The 23,177-nt window shown below is 44.7% G+C and overlaps 1 protein-coding gene across 1 annotated transcript in view; it reads right to left on the bottom strand.

Annotated features, from left to right (window-relative positions):
- ripk4 (receptor-interacting serine-threonine kinase 4) overlaps positions 1-20,992 on the bottom strand; it is a 57,220-nt gene extending 36,228 nt beyond the window's left edge. The window contains exon 1 of the mRNA XM_073045028.1: positions 20,702-20,992. Coding sequence (XP_072901129.1) covers positions 20,702-20,883 — 182 coding nt within the window. The 5' untranslated portion in view covers positions 20,884-20,992. The remainder of the gene's footprint in view (positions 1-20,701) is intronic.
- Between the last annotated feature and the right edge of the window lie 2,185 nt (positions 20,993-23,177).

Genomic DNA, 23,177 nt, shown 5'->3' with positions numbered 1-23,177 from the left:
GACTAACTCCCTTTTATGACCAGAAAGTTAAACAAAACCATATTGGTTGGAAGTTTACTTACAACTGTTTTTGATCTTATTAGTGCTGTGTTTAAAAAGCAAGCTTAGCAACCATGAGCAAGAGGCATAAGAACTGAATATGCATCATAATTCATTTTTCAAATTTTGGCACGGACTTGATAGATCGGTGTGCCAGTTTTGCTGCTGTACTGTTCTGGGAACTTATGACTATATTTAATTTGAAAAGAGTGAGAAATTCAAAGTTCAGTTTGCTGGGCCTGGAAGTGGAGCCACTGAAACCTAAAGTCAGTGGGTCAGGAAGGAAATGGGCAGACAATACTTCAGAGGGAGAACATTTATCTGGACCAAAAATGCAGAGTGGGTCCAAAAAAAAAAAATTGAATCCTGACACAATACTAAGACTTATTTGACTTAAGGGTCATTTGCCTTGGTTTGGGCACAGAGATATAGGCTCATACACGATGAAGGTAAGAGGCTCTGACTCTTCAATCAACCCCACCCATTATCCCAATAAGCATTGTATTGTTTAATGTGAGCAGTTTTGGGCCCCTTATCTAAGAAAAGATGTGCTGGCACTGGAAAGGGTCCAGAGAAGGTTCACCAAGCATGATTCTGGGAATGAAAGGGTTAACGTGTGGGAATCATTAAATGGCTCTGGGCCTGTAATCGCTGGAGCGAGGGGGGGAAATCTCACTGAAACCAACCAAATTTTGAAAGGCCTAAACAGAGTGGACATGCAGAGGATGTTTCCAAGAGTCGGGAAAGTCTAGTACGAGAGGGCAGAACCTCAAAATAGGATATCCCTTTAGAACAGGGATGGGGAGGAATTTCTTTAGCTAGAGGATGATGAATCTGTGAAATTCATTACCACAGATGGCTGTGGGGGCCAAGTAATTAGATATACTTAAAGCGGAAATTGGTAAGTTCTTGATTAGTAAGGACATCAAGGTTGCAGGGAGAAGGCAGGAGCATGGGGTTAAGAGAGATAATAAGCAGCCATGAATGAATGGCAGAGCAGAATGGGCCAAATGGCCTAACTCTGCTCCTACATCTCATGGTCTTACAGTTCAACTCGGCTCAAAGAAAATACACTTGACCAATGCACCTCAGTGACAGGCCATCCCAGATCACCTGATAGCACAGTCACTGAAACACTTTATGAATTGCAGTGTCTATTGTAGGAAACTCAGCAATTGACGTGCACACATCAAGCTCTTTAAAAATAGAAAGTTACCAGGTATTGATTTCTGTCGTCCTGGCTGAGGGGTGAAGGTCTGATATCACTCAAAATAGTGACACTGTTTCCTTTACATTCATCCTAAGGCAGAAAACGGGGGGTCAAGTTTAACATTCAGCCAGACAACAGTTCCTTGCTTTTAATTGGACTGAATGGCCTAAACCTGCTGTGTCTAATGATCCAAATGAAGAACAGAATGACATGAAGAAATAGGACAGAACATTGATTGTAGGTGATCAATCCCAGGTATAATGCTCAGAGGCTAGGTGGTACGTGATCCAGTTCCCTATCCAAGGACATTATTTCTCCAGCCCTGGACTCAGCGGTGACTCCACTCATGAGTCATGCTTTTGCGTGCGTGCTTTTATGCACTGACTTGCTGTCATGATTGGCTAATTAGCTATTTGCATTAACAAGCTGTACCTAATAAAGCGACTGCTGAGTGCAAACCACCGACTCAGCTTGAACACAGGAGACTGCAGTAAACCCTCCTGTCATCTTACAGCTCTATCTGTGTTACACAAACATCTTCCCATTACAAAAGAGGATCAACCCACCCACAAGCAACTGTTGCCACGGGCAGCTCAGGCGTATTGCAGAATCTGATGCAATTGCTTCCAATGGCTTTTAAGAAATACGCAACTAGAGCAGTCAACAATAGTCACGCACACACCGACAGATTTCCTGCTCCAACTTGCCCACTCTCTCAATCATTCCTGTTAAATGTTGGCTGTGGTTCCTTGACTCAGTGTGGGTGGGGCACCACATCACCATAACCAGCAAGGACTTGGTGATGAGGTGCAAGGTACTTGTGTCATTACACTGTGCTACTGGATTCTGGTCCATTTCCAATAACATCTTTGTCACGGTCATGGGAGGCATCTGCCACATGGTCTGCAGCTACAGGTCAGAGGCATCTGGAAAGTGAGAGAAAAAAAATTCGAAGTGGGGTGGTGGGGAGGGGGCAGTTTTCCCAACATTGCAACAATCTTCATGACCATCTTTGTACGGGTCCATCTCAGGAGCGCCACTACGCAGCAGGAAAACATTGTTATGCTGAGATTCTATCCAGCATCCGTTCCAAAGAAAAGCTGAACATACACACAATATCCTGACAAGCTGGATTATACTTATAGCAACACACAAAATGCTAGAGGACTCAGCAGGACAGGCACCATCTATGGAGGTAAATAAACAGATACTCCATCAGGACTGAAACATTGACTGTTTCCCTCCATAAATGCTACCTGACATGCTGAGTTCCTCCAGCATTTTGTGTGTGTTCCTCAAGACTTTCAGCATTTGGGTCTGGACTAAATCTCCTCACACTTTCCAAGTGGGGCCATTCTTAGGGAGGAATCCTTTCAAAACAATCCCAAAGGACCATCAGTTCAAGATGTATTCAGAATCTTTCAGCGGGAGAAGAGGATGGACCCAGTTGTCTTTTCCTCATCCAAATGGTGAATGCCATTTTGCAAAGCATCTCATTGCCCGAACAGTTGAATGGGTACAAGGACATAGCTTGGATGTTGGCAGGGTTAATCCTCTGCAGATTTTGTCTCACACCATTCAGACTCAAAATCACCATGCACAAGACTGTCACTGTGCCATTCCTTTGTCCAAATTAAATTAGCAAGGGATAAATATAGGCTAGAATACAGGCAGAAGATACAAAAGACTAAAAGCCTTTACCACCATGCTCAAGGACAGCTTCTGTCATACTGCTGGAAGACTACTAAATAATTCCCTAGTACATTAAAATGGAATCCTGATCTCAATCTTCCTTCTTATAATCATTCATCTTATTGTTTATAGGCGCTGCATTCTCTCAGCTGTTATTTTATTCTGTACGGTTTTACCTTGATCTATCCCAACACACTTTGTAATAATTTCATCTGTATGAATAATATTCAAGACAAGCGTTTGATTGTATTTCAGTATGTGACAATTATTGTGATGGATATTCAGTTTCCAGGGCCCGAGAGGCTTATTGCTAAATTCAGCTTTCTAGCACAACTGCATAACCTGTCAGAGTTGTTGGTGATAAAGTTTTTAACAAATACTCTTTGCTCAGTTTTCTGTTGTAAACAAGAACCAGTCCCAATTGCAAGCAACAACCAGCTTAAAGTAGGAGACAGAGCTTTGTAAAGTCAAGTGACCAGGAGACTTGTCTCCATTAGCCAAATTTAAGACAATGGGAGTTATGTCACTTAGCACATCAAACACAGTAACAAGTTGGGATGGTTATGTACTCAGGGGTTCAGCCCTCACAGCATTAAGCGTGTATACTTGGGATCTCTGTCACGAGAAGCCCTTAAGACCATCTACGCAAGTTACTTTGTCCCAGTAAAGGTATCTGAAAAGTAAAACATGCAGATTATGTCATCTAGTAGAAAATAGTTTTAAGTATCAGAAAGATAGGGGATTGTTAGGAATGACAAGAATGACAGAAAGAAAAACTAGAATTCATTCCTCAACCATTGCCATCTGCGACGGGCAACTTGTTGGTATGTTATTCTACTTCATAAGAATTATACCTGTGTTTGGAAATCTTTTGCAGTTTGTAATTCTGAAATTATTTTATAAATTAAAAATCCTCTGTGAGTGTTAAATGTGTGAAAATAATTATTTGTCTGAATTAAAAATTAAAAATAAAGTTTAAACTACTTTGTTAGCTGGAATTATCTCCCTCTTGTTGGGCGGGGGGTGGGGCATTACTCAAGTTGTGAGTATCACAACTAAATCTACCCGTACATTTAAACCTACAACCTACTACCACAAAGCCACACCTTTATTGTTAATCAATTTTCAGGATCATTGGCCAGGCCAATGCTTAATAGTTCTATTTGTCCTTGAAAAATTGATAAGCTATCATTTTGACCTGCTGCAGTCTGGAAGGTGAAGCTATTTGCAGAGTACTGCTATCGTGAGCTCTAAGAGTTTGAACAAGTCCCCATACACATGTGGTATATTTCCAAATTAGAGTCAAGTCATGGGTGGCACAGTACTGTAGTGTTAGCACAATGCTTTACAATACCAGCAACCCGGTTCAATTCCCACCACCGTCTCCTCCCACAGTCAAAAGTATTGGTTGGTAGGTTGAGTAGTCATTGTAAATTATCCTGTGATTAGACTAGCATTAAATCAAGTGGTTGATGAGCGGTGCAGATCAAAGGCCTATTCCGCGCTGTGTCTCAATAAATAAGTTTAATGTCATGTGTGCACTGAAGTACAGGTCCAATGTTAAACTTGCAACAAAACCATAGGCATCAGATTGTTGGAGGGTTCGGTTGGTGGTTAATATTTGTACACTTTTGCCTTTCTTTTCTGAGGGTAGAACTTGCAGGTTTGAGAAGCTGTGCCATATGGAGGCTTTGGTGTGGAAATGCAGTATGTTTGCAGAGAGCAACAGTGTGGCCATGAGCGCAGGAAAACAAAGGACTGCAGATGCTAGAATCTGAAGAAAAAACTATCAACTCCTATTAATACTCAGGGGTTAAGCAGCATCTGTAATGGCAGAGGGATGCTCGATGTTTCAGGTCAAGAGCCTGCATCAGGGCTGAGGACATAGAGGGAAAGTAATCGACATATCGAAGTGAGAGGGAGGCGTGAGACAGAGGGTGGTAGGGGAAAGGTGAACTAGATTAGGGAGGCAAAGCCAGGAGAGACGAGGAGATGGTGGGAAATGTGAAGCAGGAGAAAAGAAACCCCTGGGTTGTGTATGCGGGTGGTGGGGAGATGGAAGCAGCTGGGGGGGTGGGGGAGAGAGAGAGGGGGGGAAGAGAGAGAGAGAGAGAGAGAGGGGGGGGGAAGAGAGAGAGAGAGAGGGGGGAAGAGAGAGAGGGGGGGAGAGGGGGGCAGAGAGGGGGGGGGAGAGACACACACACACACACACACGAGGTGGGAGTGGGAAAGGAACAAGGTTATCTGCAATACCTAGCAGTTTATTTGCCAAGGAAAAAAGTGTGTAATCTGGCACTGTGGGAACTACAATTTGTCCTGGCAAATTGTTTTGCCTAAAGAGATTGAGAAGGAACTGGAATATAATAGAGCAAAACCAGGTTAAATATTGCATACTATGCTTTTCTCAATGAGTCTTGTTCAATTCTCCAACTTTCTCAGAGCAAGAGTTCTTAAATAAGAGTGTGAACTTCAAATCATGCAGGGATAGGGTCATCTCTGCGACTAGTGACAATCACATTGAGGGAGAAGGAATAATGTTCTAGGCCTATCCCTTCCCCCAATCCCCTTACTTAGCTTGTGTTTGGCTGCAGACTCAGCACTGTGATGCCTGGACTGTACAGGGTGATGGACCTTTTTCTTCTGTATATATTTTAATTTAATTTAGTGAATAGGCCCTTCTAGCCCAGCAAGCTGCACCACCCAGCAACCCACTAGGCTAATCACAGGACAATTGACAATGATTAACCAGTGCGCCTTACCGGAGCGCTAGAGGAAACCCATATGGTTGACAGGGAGAGCATACAAACTCCTTACAGGCGGTACCGGAATTGAACTCTGAACTCCGATGCCCAAGCTGCAGTGGTGCTGTGCTAACCCCTCCACTTCTGTGCCGCCCGCTGTACACATGTTGGTAAGATGGAACAATGGTCTGTCTTTCCCTGTCACCAGATATTTCACTTTCCGAAGTCTGCTACCAGTAAATTTAAAAACTCCCCCACCATTACTTGGAATATTGTCCTTTTCACATTTTAGGAAGGGCATGGAAGTTTTAGAGAGGGTATAGAGGAGATTTAACAGGATTACAGAGCTTGTCTTTGAAGAGAGGCAGAGTGAGCTAGTGTTTTTCGTCTTTGGAGCAAAGGAGGATGAGATGCGACTTGACGGAGGTGTGCTGTATAAAATGACAAGAGGACAGTTCATACACGAGAGCATAATTTAAAAGTGATTGGAGGAAAGTATGGGAAGGGAATGTCAACGGTATATTCTTTTGTTACACACAGAGAGTTGGGTGTGTGGAACCCATTGCCGGGGTGGTGGTAGAGGCAGATACATTAGGGACATTTCAGAGACTTTTGATCGGCAGATCAATGAAAGAACACTAGAGGACTACGTGGGAGGGAAGGGCTGGCGTGATCTTGGCGTAGGTTAAAAGATCAGCGCAACATTGTGGTTTTTCACCTTGGTCCCAAAGAAACATCTTTTCATTTAGCTGTATACATGTAAATGGTTGAATGACAATAATTTTGAACTTGAACGCACGAACTACAAACAGCAGTAATCCCTTTTCTGTACACAATCTCTCCCCAGGTAACGAACAGTTCCATATTTTATAAACGACTTAAGTTGATTTTGTTCATAAATCAGAAAATACACAAAAAATTACTTGAGATCGTAATCACGTGTCCACAGTATTGTAATGGCAACAAAGAACGAACATTTTTCTAAAAGTGGAGACAAAGAGGAAAATAGGTCTATGATTTGTGGGAATAAATGTATGGACGTACATTGGACTTGTGAATTTAATAATATTACAAGAGCTCGATCGTATCTACAATAACTGGTATAATGTATGCACATATTGGAGATTTAGACTAATTGTGGCAGGCACTTCAAAGCACTGGAAAAAATAACACAACGCTGCTTCCAAAATAAATTCCACCGATAAGAGCCTCCCAATCTACCAGAAGTATTACCAAACTAAGCTTAGTATCCACTTCAAAGCTCAAAGTGAATTTATTATCCAAGTACAGAGGGTACATGTCACCATGTTACAACCCCAAGATTCACACAAACCTCCCTGGCAGTGAACCCTAATTACATTTAGTGAGCTCCAATGGGCAGGCCACATGGTTCACATTCCCAAAGCCAGATTACAAGAGAAGAGATTACCAGGCAGACCAGAGGAAAATTTTCAAGGATGCCCTTAAAGACTCTTTGAAGAACTGCAACATGCTGACTGCCTAGCCTGGCAAGCTCATCAGATCTGTCTGCATTTGGCCCATAGCCCTCTTAACCTCTCCTACCCACCCACATACCCATCTAGCTAGCTGTTAAATGCCTCTAATGTACCTGCTTTAACCACTAATTCTGGCACCTCATTCCAAATACCTAACAGCCTTTGCATGAAGAAATTGTCCCCTGATCTCCCTTTTAATTCTCTCACTCCTGATCTTAAGGCCATGTCCTCTCGTTTTTAGCCTGGGAAAAAGGCTATGTACCTCCACCCTGTCATTGGCCCTCATGACTAAAATATAAAAGCAAGGGTGTGAAGCTGAAGCTTTGCAAGGCATTGATTGGTCAGACCACATTTGCAGTATTGTGAGCAGTTCTGGGCCCCATATCTGAGAAATGACATGCTGATGTTAGAGAGTCCAGAGAAGGTTTACAAGAATGATTCCAGAAATGAACGGGTTAACGTATGTGAAGCATTTGATGTTTCTGGGCCTGGCCTGTGTGCACTGGAGTTTGGAAGAATGAGACAGGACCTCATTAAAACCTACTGAATATTGAATGGCCTGATAGAATGGACAAGGAGAGGATGCTTCCAATCATGGGAGAGTCGAGGACGAGAGGGACAGCTTCAAAATGGAAGAATGACCCTTTAGAACAGAGATAAGGAATTTTTTTTTAGGCAGAGGGTGATGAAACTGTGAAATTCCTTGCCATAGATGGCTGTGGAGGCTAATTCATTGGGTATATTTAATGTGGCAGTTGATAGGTTTTGATTAGTAAGATTGTCAAAGGTTACAGGGAGGAGGGAAGAGAATCTAGTTGAGAAGGATGATAAATTAGCCATGATCAAATGGTAGGTCAGATTTGATGGGCCAAATGGCCTAATTCTGCTCCTACATTTTATGATCTTATATACCCCTATGTTCACCCCTCAAACTGCACACAAAGGAGGTCTTTGACACCTGGGAATCCCTGGCCCATGTTTGCTCCAAGAAAAGGAACATTCTGGAAAGCACTGAGAACCTCGGACCCATATACTGGGAACACGCAGGAGTCCAGTGTCGATGCTGGAGGGAGCAAGAATTTTCCAATCCTCGTCAGGGACCTCCTGTCTCATCTGTGAAGAGGTCATCAGCCATCTCAGAACCCATAAAACATCCCAATGTGCTGACAAAGAGAATAGCTACACAGGTAGAGATGTGAGTCGATCTGTCGGCACTGATATGGGTAGTCTTGTCCCTCGATGACAGACCATCCCTCAGTCTGTCCAGCTTAAACACCCTTCCATTTCTCTTACACCCTGCCATTTTACCCCAACCCAAGCACTGTTCAGTCCTTTCCCTCTTTCTTCCCCCTCCCCTCTCACCCCTTCTGTTCTCCTCACCTGCCCATCACTTCCCTTTGGTTTCTCTCCTCCTCCTGTTTCTTCCATGATCCTCTGCCCCCTCCTATTACATTCCTTCTTCTTCATCCTTTCACCTTTTCTACCAATCCCATCCCAGCTTCTTGCTTCATTCCCCTCCTCTCCTACCCCACACCTGGTCTCGACCTGCCAGCTTATAGACCTTGCCCTCTCCCCACCTTATTCTGATGAACAGTCTCAGCCTGAAACAACTGATGATTTATTCCCCTCCATAGAAGCTGCCTGACTTACTGAGCTCCTCCAGCAATTCCTCAGGATTTCATCATCTTTATTAAAGTGATACAGTACGGATTACGTAGGCCCTTCCAGACCTTTGAGCCAGGCCGCCCAAGCAGCCCAACAACCCAAATTTAACCCTAACCTATTCACAGGACTATTTCCAATGACCAGCTAACCTACCCAGTGCGGGAGGAAACCAGAGCACCCTGGGAAAACCCATGGGGAGGACATACAGTGACTCCTTAAAGATGGTGCTGGAATTGAATTCCAAACTCCAGAACCCCACGGGTTGTAATCTCGTCACCCACCGAGTTACCATGATGCCCACCTCTAGAATCTTGTGTTTATGATTTGCCTCTCCGTCTCTCCCTCTCCACACACCTCAGCCCCCAGTCCAACAAAGCTTTCCACAGCCCCAACCAAAACCCTGAGTGACAGCTTTCAATAAGGTGATACTCTTGGCCTAGTATCAGCCTAAAGTGACATACGCCTCCCAATTTCCCCAATTCCCTCTCTCATCCCAGCCCCACCACCCCCTGAAATTTCAGCCTCCAGATCCCAGAGCGGGCATTTGCTCAGCAGCAGATTGGGAAAGTGGTCAGGTCTGTCATAAATCCACCCGTTTTACTCCTACCTGCCTATAGCTAATTCTGGCCACTGAATTCAATGGAGATAATCACCTGAAAATGAGATGGTAACATGATGCAATTCTCACATATTTGCCTTCCTGCGTTGTTTATTGTAAAAACAGGCAGTAATTATTCCTGTTATTGAACTCCCTCTTCACATAGACGCCATTCTGTTTGAATAGGACTACTTCACAACACTAGCTGTTCCCACTCCTGATCCTCTTGTCCCATCCTCCTCCTCACACCCAGTACTCACCCACTCACTGCTCTCCACCTCTCTCTCTGTGCCCATTGCACAGACCACACTGCTGGGCCTCTGGTCCCACTTGCAAATCTACCCCCCCCCCCCAAACCAACCTGACACTCCACTCAGATCCACACTAGATATCAAACTGTCTGCTCACCTCCCCTGATTTTAAGGAACCTCGCACAGAGGCACAAGAAGCCCTAAGATGTAGGAGCAGAATCTTCCCATTTCTGTTAGTATCCAAGAAAAATTATCAATCCTGGTCTGAAATATATGGATCTGAAGGGACTGTGGGAAAACTCGGCTCAAATTCCACAGTACATGTCTCAGACTAGAGTACATGTTTAGCCCAGGGTGGGACAGGGTTCAGCTTGCCTGTGAGCCCCTCTGTGGCCGAGTATCTGATTAATGCTCATTGCCTGAGCTTGTGTACAATAATACTGTGCAAAATACCTAGAGTGGAGAAGTGCAGAGGTTTCTGCAGGAAATGCCGGCAATTATAAAGAAAGGAATGACAAGAGCAAACTGAAATTCCCCTGCAGAGCAGATTTGAAAATATGCCGCTGGTGACTATATTTATTGTTGTATACTTTTTACAACATGAGCTCCATGCCAACAAGGAATTTCATTGCACCCTGGTGTACAATCAGTGGCCACTTTATTAGGTGCACTGTACACTTGCTCATTAATGCAAATCTAACAGCCAACCTCATGGCTGCAACTCAGTGCAAGCTGACATGGCCAAGAGGTTTAGTTGTTCTGTCCAAACAGGGAAGAAATGTGATCTAAGTGACTTTGACCATGGAATGATTGTTGGTGCCAGACAGGGTGGTTTGAGTATTTCAGAAACTGGTGATCAGCTGTGATTTTCATGCACAGCAGACTTGATGGGCCCAATGGCCTAATTCTGCTTCTGTGCCTTGTGGTCTACAATGAAAATTGTCAAGTCTTTCTTTCATACACAGTGCAAATAATAAGGCAATGTTCTCTCCCAGTATGAACCCCGTTAAACAAAAATTTCCCCAATTCTTCAATGTTGTGGATTGAGAAGAATTAAGTAAAGAAATTATCTCTCCATTAGCCTTAAGGGAAAGAATACAAGTAGAAACAGGGGTAGGTCATCAAGTCCACACACTCATGACTGCACTTATCTTCTGAAAATCACCCCTCCAATCTCCACAAAAAACCGCAAAGAGTTAACTGGAATTATCTGCAATAATTTCTACTCCCTACCTGTCCACGAAAATATACTCAGTGGCGACTTTATTAGGTGCCTCCTATACCTAATAAAGTGACCACAAGTATATGTTCACAGTCTTCTGCTGCTGTAGCCCATCCACTTTAGATTCAATGTGTTGTGCATTCAGAGATGTTCTTCTGCACACCACTGTTGTAACTCGCCATTATTTGAGCCATTCTCCTCTGATCTCTCCTACTAAAAAGGTGTTCTCATCCACAGAACTGCTGCTCATTCGGTGATTTTTGTTTTTCCACAGCATTCTCTTTAAACTCCAGAGACTGTTGTATGTAAAAATCCCAGGAGATCAGATTTTGAGATACTCAAACCGCCCCGTCTGGCACCAACAATCATTTCACGGTCAAACTCACTTAGATCACATTTTTCCCCAATCGTTATATTTGGTCTGAACAACTGAACCTCTTGACCATGGCCGCATGCTTTTATGCATGGAGTTGCCTCCACGATTGGCTGATTAAATATTTGTACTAATGAGCATGTGTACCTAATAAAGTGATGACTGAGTAATTCATTCTTAAAGAAATAGACTTGAAGTCATTGTTATTAGCAGTGTGTGAGTATTTTGACATGGCCTTTAATGAGCTGTTTATCTTTCTGAAAGTCATGAACATGAAAAATTAATATAACCAAATATTGATTTAAGCCTACAAGAAATTGCTCAGACTTTAGGAACATGTATCAAAACAAACTGGGCTGTTGTCCGAGAGGGGAGGATGAGAAAATATATTTGCATTACTATTTGCCTACATGATGCAATTAACCCTGACATCTCAAAGTTCTTGACCAGACATAGATAAACAGCCAGTATCTTTTTCCCAGGGTTGAAATGACTAATACCAGAGGACATCAGTAAGGCAAGGTGGACAGTGGTGGTGGTGGGAGATATGCAGGGCAAGTTATTTTTAAAACACGGAATGATGGGTGCCTGGTATATGCTTGCTAGGCTAGTGGAGGTGGACGTAGAGGCAAATACGAAAGAGGCATTTAAGATGCTCTTAGGTAGGCATGGGAAATGCAGAGGAAATACAAGGATGTGGACATCAAGATGGCGGCGCGACGACGCAGGGCGCAGCGGCCACTCCAGTAAGGAATATCCGTTATCTGTAAGTAGGGGCCGTGCACAATCCTGATTTGATTGAGACGGATGTGTGAAGCACGGAGGAACATCTGGCGAAACTTCTGACATGCCTGTGCTGCTGACGCTGCTACTGAGCGATCGGAGAGATCTCCAGAGAGGAAGGCCCCGAATCCTCGGCTTTGCCTGTTGCTTGGTGGCCGGAGCCGGGGTTGAAGCACTCGGCAGAGATGGTGCTCGGTGCTCGGTGTCGGGTTGTCGGAAGTTTTCGGACGGACTCACAGTTGGCTGTGCTCGGGTGCTTCCAGAGGCTGCATCGGGAAGTTTTGCCACGTTGGAGGTTTCTTCCTTCTGCCGTCTGCGTGAGATGATGGGCTATCTGGGACTTTGAGACTTTTTTTTTACCGTGCCCATGGTCTGCTCTTATCAAATTATGGTATTGCTTTGCACTGTTGTAACTGTATGTTATAATTATGTGGTTTTTTTGGTCAGTTAGTCTTGGTCTGTCTTGTGTTTATGTGATATCATACTGGAGGAACATTGAATTTCCCCTTGGGGATGAATAAAGTATCTATCTATCTATCTATCTATCTATCTATCTTTATGGCAGAAGAGTTCGGAATTTGTTTGTAATGTAAGTAGTCGTGTGCTAAACGGCCTGTCCCCGAGTTCTATACCAACGTGCATCATTGATACATTGATAGATATTGCAGTATTTTACTGTTTCTTAAGAAGATCCCACAACACAATGGGATAATGATCAGATAATTTGATTTGATATTAATTTAGGGATTAATATTGGCCAGGATGCTGCTATGTCTAATCTGCTGTTCTAACCTCCAGTTAAGGTTTCAAAAAGGATCCAGTGTTTTCCCAGCGTATATGGTGAATAAACTCTTCTCGGGCTTCCAGATGGGTACGGGTATCACTTTTAACCGACGTTTCGATGACAATCTCTGGCCATCTTCATGAATGTCATCAAAATGCCGGTTTAACAGCCCATGTGAAAGACAGAACTATGATAATGCAGACTTGGCTCATTTTTTTAAATCGTAGACTCTGGAGTACAACATGGAGCCATCTTTGCCTTCCAAGGTGAATGCATTTTTAAATCGTAGATACTTTATTTATAATTTTGAAAATTACAAGAATAAACAGAGCCTTTCGTCCTTACACAGACTTGGTGGATTATATACTGTTTGGTTACACTCCTTAATGTTTCCACTCATGCAGTCCCCTGCGGTGGTACACTACCACAACTGAGGGGCTTTCTCGCCCAATCTGGCCCCTCACTCTCCAATAGTGGAACAACCCTCTCCCACCAAGCCCTTGCACTGGCTTAACCAAGCTGCAGTGCATTCCTCAGCACGTACTCCTGCAGCTGGAATGTGCCAGTCGGCAGCATTTCTGCACAGACATCTTGACGTGCCAGCAGAACAAGTGTTACCACTGTGCTGTGGCTTATTGACAAACATTTTCCTTTGGCTTCTCTTGACTTTCAAAGGCCTCCTTTGTTACCTAAGCAACATTCTTAATCCTTCTGAGTTTAATGATATCCTTAAATAAGGACCTTGCCCCTTCACCTGGGATTTCCTTTATTTAGGATGTATTGTCATGAAGAAGCAAGAGCCTGAAGCGGTAATGCTCATTGGAAAGGTTAGACCATAAAATATAGGAGCAGAATTAGCCCATTTGGCCCATTGAGTCCTCTGCTGATTTATTATCCCTTTCAGCCCCATTCTCCTGAGTTCTCCCTGTAACCCTTGATGCCCTTAATAATCAAGAACCTATCAACCTCCACTCTAGATATGCCTAATGGCTTGTGGCATCCGCAGCTGTCAGTGGAAATGAATTCCAGATTCACCTCTCTGGCTAAAGAAATTTCCCCCTCATCTTTGTCCTAATGTGATGTCCTTTTATTCTGAGGCTGTATCCTCTGGTCCTATATTCACCCATTATATGAAACATCCTCTCCACGACCACTCTGTCTAAGTCTTTCAATATTCAATAGGCCTCAATGAGATACTCCCCACCCCCCCCCCCCCAACTCATTCCTCTAAACTCCAGTGAACACCAGGGCCACCAAATATTCCCTTTCATTCCTGGAATCATTCTCATGAAATTCCTCTGGACCAGCTCCAATGCCAGCACATCCTCTTAGAAAAGGGGCCCAAGATAAGATAAGACCCAAGAAATAGCAGATGCTTAAATCTAGAGCAAGCATTCCCAAACATTTTTATGCCGTGGACCCCTACAATTAACCAAGGGGTCTATGGACCCCAGGTTGGGAACTCCTGATCTGAAGCAACAAAAAAAAATCCTGCTGGAGGAACTCAGCAGTCAAGCAAGATTCCAGACTTAAGCTGAAATTGAGAGGGACATATGAAGCTAAAACTGGGTGAATGCAGACATTTCAGAGGGTTATAGGGCTGGAGAAGATAACAGAGTTAAAAAGAGGGTGACCTTGAGTTTGAATAAAGGTTTAGAGTTTAAAAATCAATGAATCACCAGACTACGAAAGAATAGAAATCACTTGGAGATGGGTCATATTGAATCATCAGAACTGAATAAGAACGGACACCTACTGTGTACTTTCTAGTCATGCCAGCTGGGTACCAGGAAATTGTAGAATACATGAGTTTCCACCCCAATGAGAGACAATGACTTATGGTGAGAAAGCATATTAATTTTTAAAAATCTTCGGCACAATATTTAAGAATCTTTAGAAGAATGAATCTCTTATAAAATTGATTTCTGGTGACTTTTTAAAAATTAAGTCAATGTATATTTCCGTAATCACAAATTCCACATTACAGAATTGCAATGTATGTATATTCTTTGATGCTGTACAAGAATTTTTATCCTGTAACAATTATTTATTCAGCACCTCAGTGTGATGGTAATTGTCCAAGGGACTTAGAACATAAGACACAAGAGTAGAATTAGGCCATTTGGCCCATCCGGTCTACTTCCTTGTCCCATCATGGCCAGTGTATCCCTCACAACTCCATTCACCTGCCCTCTTCCCACAACCTTTTGTGCCCTTATTAATCCAGAACCTGTCAACCTCTGCTGTAAATATACCCAATGACTTGGCCTGCACAGCCCCCTGTGACAAGGAATTCTACAGATTCACCACCATCTGGCTAAATAAAAATTCTTCATCATCTCCGTTCTAAAGGAACGTCCCTCTATTCTGAGTCTGAGCCCTCTGGTCCTAGACTCCCCCACTACAGGAAACATCCTTCCACTCTGGGCCTTTCAATACTCAATAGCTTTCAATGAAATCCCACCCCCCCCCCCCCCCGCCCTCCACCGGCATTTTTCTGAACTCCAGTACAGACCCAGAATCATCAAATGCTCTTCATATATTAACCCTTTCGCCACCAGCATCATTTCTGTTATCCTCCTCACTCAGAAGGTAGTGAGAGTGTGGAACAAGCTGCCAGTAGAAGCTTAACCCTAATCATTAGGATTAACCCAGTGGAAGATGTGAGTTTGATTTCAGCATTTAAGAGAAGTTTGGATAAATACACGGATAGGAGAGGCGTGGAACCCATCTAGTCTGTGCTGAACTATTACGCTGCCTGGACCCAAGTGCAAGTTAATGAGACTAGACAGAATACTATTTCAGCACAGACTAGATGGGCCAAAAGGCCTGTTACTATGCTGTACTATGACTCAACAAATGCAATGCAGTTAAAAAATGAGACAACGTTCTCCAGCATGATATCACAAAAGCACCCAACAAAACAGACTACACCAGAAAATCCACATAACGTTTGGTAATCCCCAAATCCAGAGTCTGGAGAGGCTGCTGCGTATTAATATTGTGCTACCATCTTAGCGCGTTCCCCGGAAAGGAGCTCCAAACCCACCAGACAAAACAAGACTACCCAGACACACCAAGTCAGGAGACCAACTCTACCACCCAACAAACCAAAAACTAAAGCTACAAGACCTACACAAAACCACATAGTTACATATAGTTATAGTTAACATATAGTTACAACAGTGCAGACCATGGGCACAGTAAAAATAGTCCAAAAATGTTAAAAGACTACAAGTTCAAAAGAAGCCACCACACAATTTCCTCAAATCCTCAGGGTCCTGATAGACTCGTCAACCCACGCAGGCGGCAGACGGGAATATCCCCACTATGGGCTTCCACGGCGCCGCCGGACTCAGCCTCGCAGATGCAACACACACTGAAAGTGCCCCGACCGCAGCAGATTCCCGAGAGTCTGTCGAATCTCCGCGTCTCCGAACATCCCTCCGGCACAGCTTCTCCGAGCACCATCCTCTGCCGAGCGCACTACGACGCCCCCGCCAACGGCCATCGGCAACGCGACCCCGAGGACTGGGGGCCTGTTCTTCTCAGCAGAGACCCAGACCTCACAACAGCAGCAGCAATGAAGAAGGCCTTCCTGGAGATTTCCAGATCTTCCTTCGTACTCCCACGTCTGTTTTTCATCAGATTAGGATTGTGCACTGCACCCCGCTTAACAAGTAACAGATATCAGCTCCGGAGTGGCCGCTGCAAACTGCGTCGCGCTGCCATCTTGGTCACGTGAAACCAGAATGAACAATTTTCATTGCTCCTGGGAACGGCTACAAAGTTTTCACTTGTACTGAATCTGGGCTTATTCCTACTAAACTATAGGATCCACTGAGTTGAAATCTCTAAAGAAACTTTGATATGAACAGAGGTAGAAAGCAAAGTAAACCAGCAGGGTTCTGAGCAGAGCTTGAGGGCAGGGAGGCTACATTTCAATCATGCCTGTTGACCAGGATCTCCATCACAATACTCTAAATTGCTTCTGTCTCACACTGTCTGAAGTCAATACATAGATTTAAAAGGCTGTTAACCATAAATTCCTGGGAAACTAATCTGATTGAGGCAAATAAGCATTCGCGAGATGTTCTAATCAACGTACACCATTACAATAAGGAACTGGCCACCCAGAGCAGTAACACTTAGACAAAAGTAGCAATGGAACCAAAAATAACAAGCAGGAAGGGAAACACAAAAATACAACTGCAGATGCTGTGGATCAAATAATACGTACAGGATGCTGGAAGAACTCAGCAAGTCAGGCCCACTGACTCTCTCGGTTTTACATCTCCGGAGACTGACATCTTCTACAAACCCACTGACTCCCAAACTATCTTGACTATACCTCTTCCCACCCTGCCCAATGCAAAAATGCCATTCCCTATTCCCAGTTCCTCCGTCTCCGCCGCATCTGCTCCCAGGATGAGGCTTTCCGTTCCAGACTTCTCAAATGTCCTCTCTCTTTCAGGATCGTGGTTTCCCTTCTGGCGTCATCAAAGATGCCCTCACCCGCATCTCCTCCACTTCCCGCACTTCAGCCCTTAACCCATCCTCCCGTCACCACAACAGGGACAGGGTGTCCTCACCTACCACCCCACCAGCCTCCGCCAACACATTATCCTCCGCAACTTCCGCCACCTTCAACAGGACCCCACCACCCAGCACATCTACCCCTCTCAGCTTTTCGCAGGAATTGTTCCCTCCACGACTACCTGCTCCACACGTCCCTCCCCACAGAACTCCCACCCGGCACTTATCCCTGTAAGCGCAAATGCTACACCTGTTCCCGCACCTCCCCCCTTACCACCATTCCGGGCCCCAGACAGTCCTTCCAGGTGAGGTAACACTTCACCTGCGAGTCTGCTGGAGTCGTCTATTGCATCCGGTGCTCCCGGTGCGGCCTCCTCTACATCGGCGAGACCCGACGCAGATTGGGGGACCGCTTCGTCGAGCACCTACGCTCCATCCATCACAATAGACAGGATCTCCCGTTTGCCACCCACTTCAACTCAACCTCTTATTCTCATCTAGATATGTCCATACATGGCCTCCTCTACTGCCATGATGAGGCCAAACTCAGGTTGGAGGAGCAACACCTCATCTACCATCTGGGTAGCTTCCAGCCTGGTGGTATGAAAATTGAATTCTCCAATTTCCGGTAATTCCCTCCCCCTCCACCCTTCCCCTATCCCAGGTCCCTCTCTCCCCTTTCAGCTTTCTGCTTTTTTATCTCTACAGTTCTTTCATACATATCCCCTCCCCCTCCCCCTTTATCTTTCCTCTGATTGGTTTTCCACCTGGCGTTTCTAGCCCTTCCCCCTCCCCTATCTCTATTACTGGGCTTCGGCCCTCTCTTCTCTCCCATTCCTGATGAAGGGTCTCGGCCTGAAACGTTGGCTACTCTTTTCTCACGGATGCTGCCTGACCTGCTGAGTTCTTCCAGCGTCGTGTACGTATTCTAAGCAGGAAGGGAGCAGCTTAAAAAGCCAGGTCAATAAAAGGATGGGCGCAATAAAACAACAACTTGCACTTATATAGCACCAGGAAACTGAAAAGATTAATCCACAGACCCACAACCAAACATTGCCACCAAGTTGCACGAGTGAAATTATTGTAAATGATCAAAAGCTTGGTGAAAAGGTTAGGTTCCCAGGGGTGCTTCATCCCACCTCTCAATAAGGAAAGATAGTTAGCCTCACAAAGGCAACTCCAGACTTAAGCAGTTAAAAATGTGGCCACCAGATATGTGCAAGACCATAAGATATAGGAGTGAGATTAGTACGCCAGTGCCTCTAGTTCCTCAGGAGACTAAAGAATTTTAGAATTCTCCCTTTGGCTCTCACCATGCTGAGGTAGAGAATTCAGCCCAGTACATCACGGATAAAGCCTTTCCAACCAATGAGCACATCGATATGAAACGCTGTCATAGGAAAGCACCATCTGTCTTCAAAGGTCCTCACCACCCAGGCCATGCTGTTTTCTCACTGCTGCCATCAGACAGAGGGTACAGATGCCTCATACCACCATATTCCAGAATAGTTACTACCCCTCAACCATCATGCTCTTGAACAAAAGAGAATAACTACAATCATCTATTGAGATGTTCCCACAACCAACGATCTCACTTTATGACTATCTTGTTATTTCATGCTCTTGTGATTTACTTACAGTTGATTTTCCACAGTTTGTTGCCTCTATGCTCTTTCATTGGTCCTGTTTACAGTTACTATCCTATAGGTTTGCTGAATATGCCCGAAGGAGGAAGAATCTCAGGGTTGTATGTGCTGACATGTACGTACTCTGATAGTAAATTTGATAGATAGGCCATGGATCTGATTTGGATGTGTCAAGTCTTAGTACAGCAACTGCTTGGCCCAAGACCACAAGAAACTGCAGAAGGTTGGGGGACACAGCTCAGCATATCATGGAGATTAGTCTCCTCTCCACGGACTCTGTCCTACCTCGCTCTCCTCAGTAAAGCAGCCAGCATAACCAAAACCCTAGACATTTTCTCTTCTCCCCACTTTCACTGGGCCAAAGATGCAAATACCTGAAGGCATGCACATACCATTAGCTCAAAGACAGACTATTTCCTGCTGTAGGTCCTTTGATATGGACTAGATCAGGTACCATCTGGCCTCTGAACTTTACACCAGGGATGGATCACCTACAACAGATGCTTTATTTCTTCATTTCACTCTATTCTCAATTTAGACCATAAAACATAAGAGCTGAATTGGGCCATTCAGCCCATCCAGTCTATTCTGCCACTCAATCATGATTTATTATCTCCCTCAATCCCATTTTCCCACCTTCTCCCCACCACCTTACTAATGAAGAACTTATCAACTTCCACCTTAAACAGACATGACCTCCACAGACGTCTTGGCCAATGAATTCCACAGAGTAAATCCAGCAAGAGGCTAGAGGTAGTAGGAACTGGAAAAATCAGAGACTGCATGAGGCTGTTAGGGCTACATTGACCAGAAAGGTTAGACCTTGCATGCAGAGAGATCGGATACAAGAACGCAAGATCTGGAAGCAGAACTTGTCTCCTACTTCCCCTGATGCCTGCTCCATCATTCAATAAACGTTAGCGGATCCCATGCCAATATCAGCACCCACCTCCCTCCCCATTTCTGTTAGCATCCAAGAAAAAATTTCAATCCCAGTCTGGGATATATGGATCTTTAGAGACCGTGGGAAAACTCGGTGCAAATTGCACTGAGCATGGCTCCGAGTAGAGTACGTGTTTAGCCCAGGGTGGGACAGGATTCAGCTTGCCTGTGAGCCCCTCTGTGGCCGAGTATCTGATTAACGCTCATTGCCTGAGCTTGTGTACAATAATGCTGTCAACGGCGCCCAATGAAGCAAACGTAAACTTATCTGAGAAGGAGCCAGCCCTTTTGGGCAGGGTGGTGTGAGAAAGTGTGGAGGGAGTGTGTTCGCAGATGTGGGAACCGATCCAGCTATCATTAATGGGATCGACTTCAAACCAAATCCCACGGGAAACCATCCTTTCTGTGAACTTCACCGTCAGAGAGCTGCACCACAAAGACAAACTACATATAAACGTAGTCTTTAAATCGAGTTTTACTCCGTCCTTACAGTGAGTGGTAAGTGAGAAGGCTGTATAGAAAGTATATATATATATATATATATATATATATAGGTGATCATGTATAAAGGGTAAGCTAGCTTCCGCACTACCTGTCTGTACAGCCTTCTCACTTAACTACATCGATTTAAAGACTACGTTTTACTTCACAAAACTGCGCATCCAAGGCCAGGAATTTTCGTCCTTCAAACTCTTTACACGGCGCGTAAGGTTTATAACTTACTTCTCATCCACATGAAGGCTCGGGGGACATTTGATAGCCAGCCATGTTTTCCAATGAACGTGACGGACCTTGTAAACCTGTCCAAATCCACCGGATCCAACTTTTTCCCAACTCGCAAACTCGTCAGAGTCAAAGGTCTTTAGCAGGCCCATTCCCCACGTGGGCTGCTCCTGTTTCTCCATAGTTTTAAATGTTTCTTTTGACTTTCCTCAAATTAAGAGTCTCCCCTTCGCTTTCGTTGTGTGTGTGTGTGTATAGTCTCTTGTTTTCAGTAATAGCTGCTCCACAATCTGTCTGGTCAGGTGTTCAAGGTGTGTTCATTAACTCAACGCTGACATCATTTCCTATTGCAACACGAAGGTTAACCACCCTTTCGGAATTTGCAGATTTTTTTTAACCGCTCTCCAACTTTGCCGTCCCACGGGTCTGAACGCACAACTCAGTAACAGAAACGTATTCAGTGCAGGACCAGCACACGCACCACAAGGTATACACTCTCAGCTCAGTTCACTATCACTGACATGTCGCGAAATGTCTGGTTTTGCCGCAGTGCAGTGCCCCACGTGAAAACTACAAATTGCAGTAAGAAATGTATATTAAAATTAAATGAAATAATTAGTGCAACAAGTGGCGGCAAACTACTGAGGTAGTGGTTCAATGTCCGTTCAGAAATCTGAAGGCAGAGGGAAAGAAGCTGTTCCTAAAGGGTTGAGGGAGTGTCTTACTGGCCGAATTTCTCCACATTACAGTACATCCTATCCTTCCATCTCCTCTTCTTCAATTCTTCAATCCTTTCTTCAGTTTTCCTTTGCATGCCACTATGTAGGCAGCAAGGTTACATAACAGTTGGTGTCAGGCTCAATTTGCCGGAGGAACGCAGCAGGCCAGGCAGCATCTATGGGGAAAGAGTCAATGTTTTGGGCCAAGAACCCTCAGCAAGTACATGGATGAGAGGGGTTTGGAGGGATATGGTCCAGGTGCAGGTCCGTGGGACTAGGCAGAAAAATGGATCGGCACAGCCAAGAAGGGCCAAAAGGCCTGTTTCTGTGCTGTAATGTTCTATGGTTCTAGATTTAAAAGGTGGGGGAAGGGAAGAGAGAATCACAAGGTGATGGGTGAAACCAGGAGGGGGAGAGGTGAAGAGCCGGGAAGTTGATTGGTGAAAGAGGTACCGGGCTGGAGAAGGGGGAATCTGATAGGAGAGGACAGAAGGCCATGGAAGAAAGAAAATGGGGGGGGGGGGGGAACACCAGTGAGGGGTGATGGGCAGGCAAGGAAAAAAGAGAGGGAAAAGAGGATGGGGAATGGTGAAGGAGAGGGTGTTGGTGGCCATTAACAGAAGTTTGAGAAATCGATGTTCATGCCATCAGGTTGGAGGCTACCTAGACGGAATATAAGGTGTCGTTCCTAGAACCTGAGTGTGGCCTCATTGCGACGGTAGAGGAGGCCATGGATTGACATATCGGAATGGGAATGGAAAATGGAATTAACATAGGTGGCCACTGGGAGATCTTGCTTGTTCTGGTAGATGGAGTGTAGGTGCTGTCGATTGTCGCAATGGCCTTCTTCCATGGCCTTCTATTTTCTCCTATCAGACTCCCCCTTCTCCAGCCCTGTATCTCTTTGTGGATATACTATGTTGGCACTGGAATGCTGGTGTCTTTTTCCACAGCGTATCTTCATTGTTGGGTGTGATGCAAATGATATATTTCACTGTGTGTTTCAATGCACGCGTGACAAAGCCAACTGCCTTTTTAAAAAAGTATTTAACTGTGACAAGGGTTAAAGTGAAATCTCCTAAAGATTCAAGAACCTTTTTGTTCGCGTTCAGTAGATTTATTGTCAGAGAATGACCTTGCCAAGCTGTCATCCTTCCACACCATGAGCCTCTGGAAGATCCTCCATATTTTTTGGACAAGAAAGATCTCCAATCATGCCCAACACCTTCAGTGCTTCAAGAGAATATGGCCACAATCACCATGAGGAAATGTTGGAGATGGATTGGGTACGTGATTAGAAGAGCGGCCAACTCCATCAGGAAGACAGCGCTTCACTGAAGGGTGGAGGAAGTGTTGGAGACCAAAGACAACTTGGCACAGTAGAGGCAGAAATGAAGACCCTGAACCATACCAGTGGCACAATAGTGAAGATGACCAGGGACAGACCGAGATGGAGGACCCCACTCTAGGTAGGAGGTCAAGGCTCTGGACAGGATGCAGAAGAGGTCTACCAGGATGCCGCCTGGTTTAGAGGGCAAGTGGCTGGATAAACTTGGGTTGTTTTCTCTGGAGTGTGGGAAATTGGTTATTTTTAGCTGGTTTGGCACAATAATGTGGGCCTGTGCGCTACTGTTCTATGGTCTACGTTAATTGCTGCCCCAAGCACTAGCGGAGGAACAGGCAGTAAGCAAGTAAGCAATAGATTTATTAATGACAGACAATCACTGGCTGCAAACTCAGTTGCAAAAGGAGTACCT

This window comes from Hemitrygon akajei, chromosome 5, assembly GCF_048418815.1.
Source record: "Hemitrygon akajei chromosome 5, sHemAka1.3, whole genome shotgun sequence".
Lineage (NCBI taxonomy): Eukaryota > Metazoa > Chordata > Chondrichthyes > Myliobatiformes > Dasyatidae > Hemitrygon > Hemitrygon akajei.
This window is presented reverse-complemented; position numbering and strand designations above follow the sequence as displayed.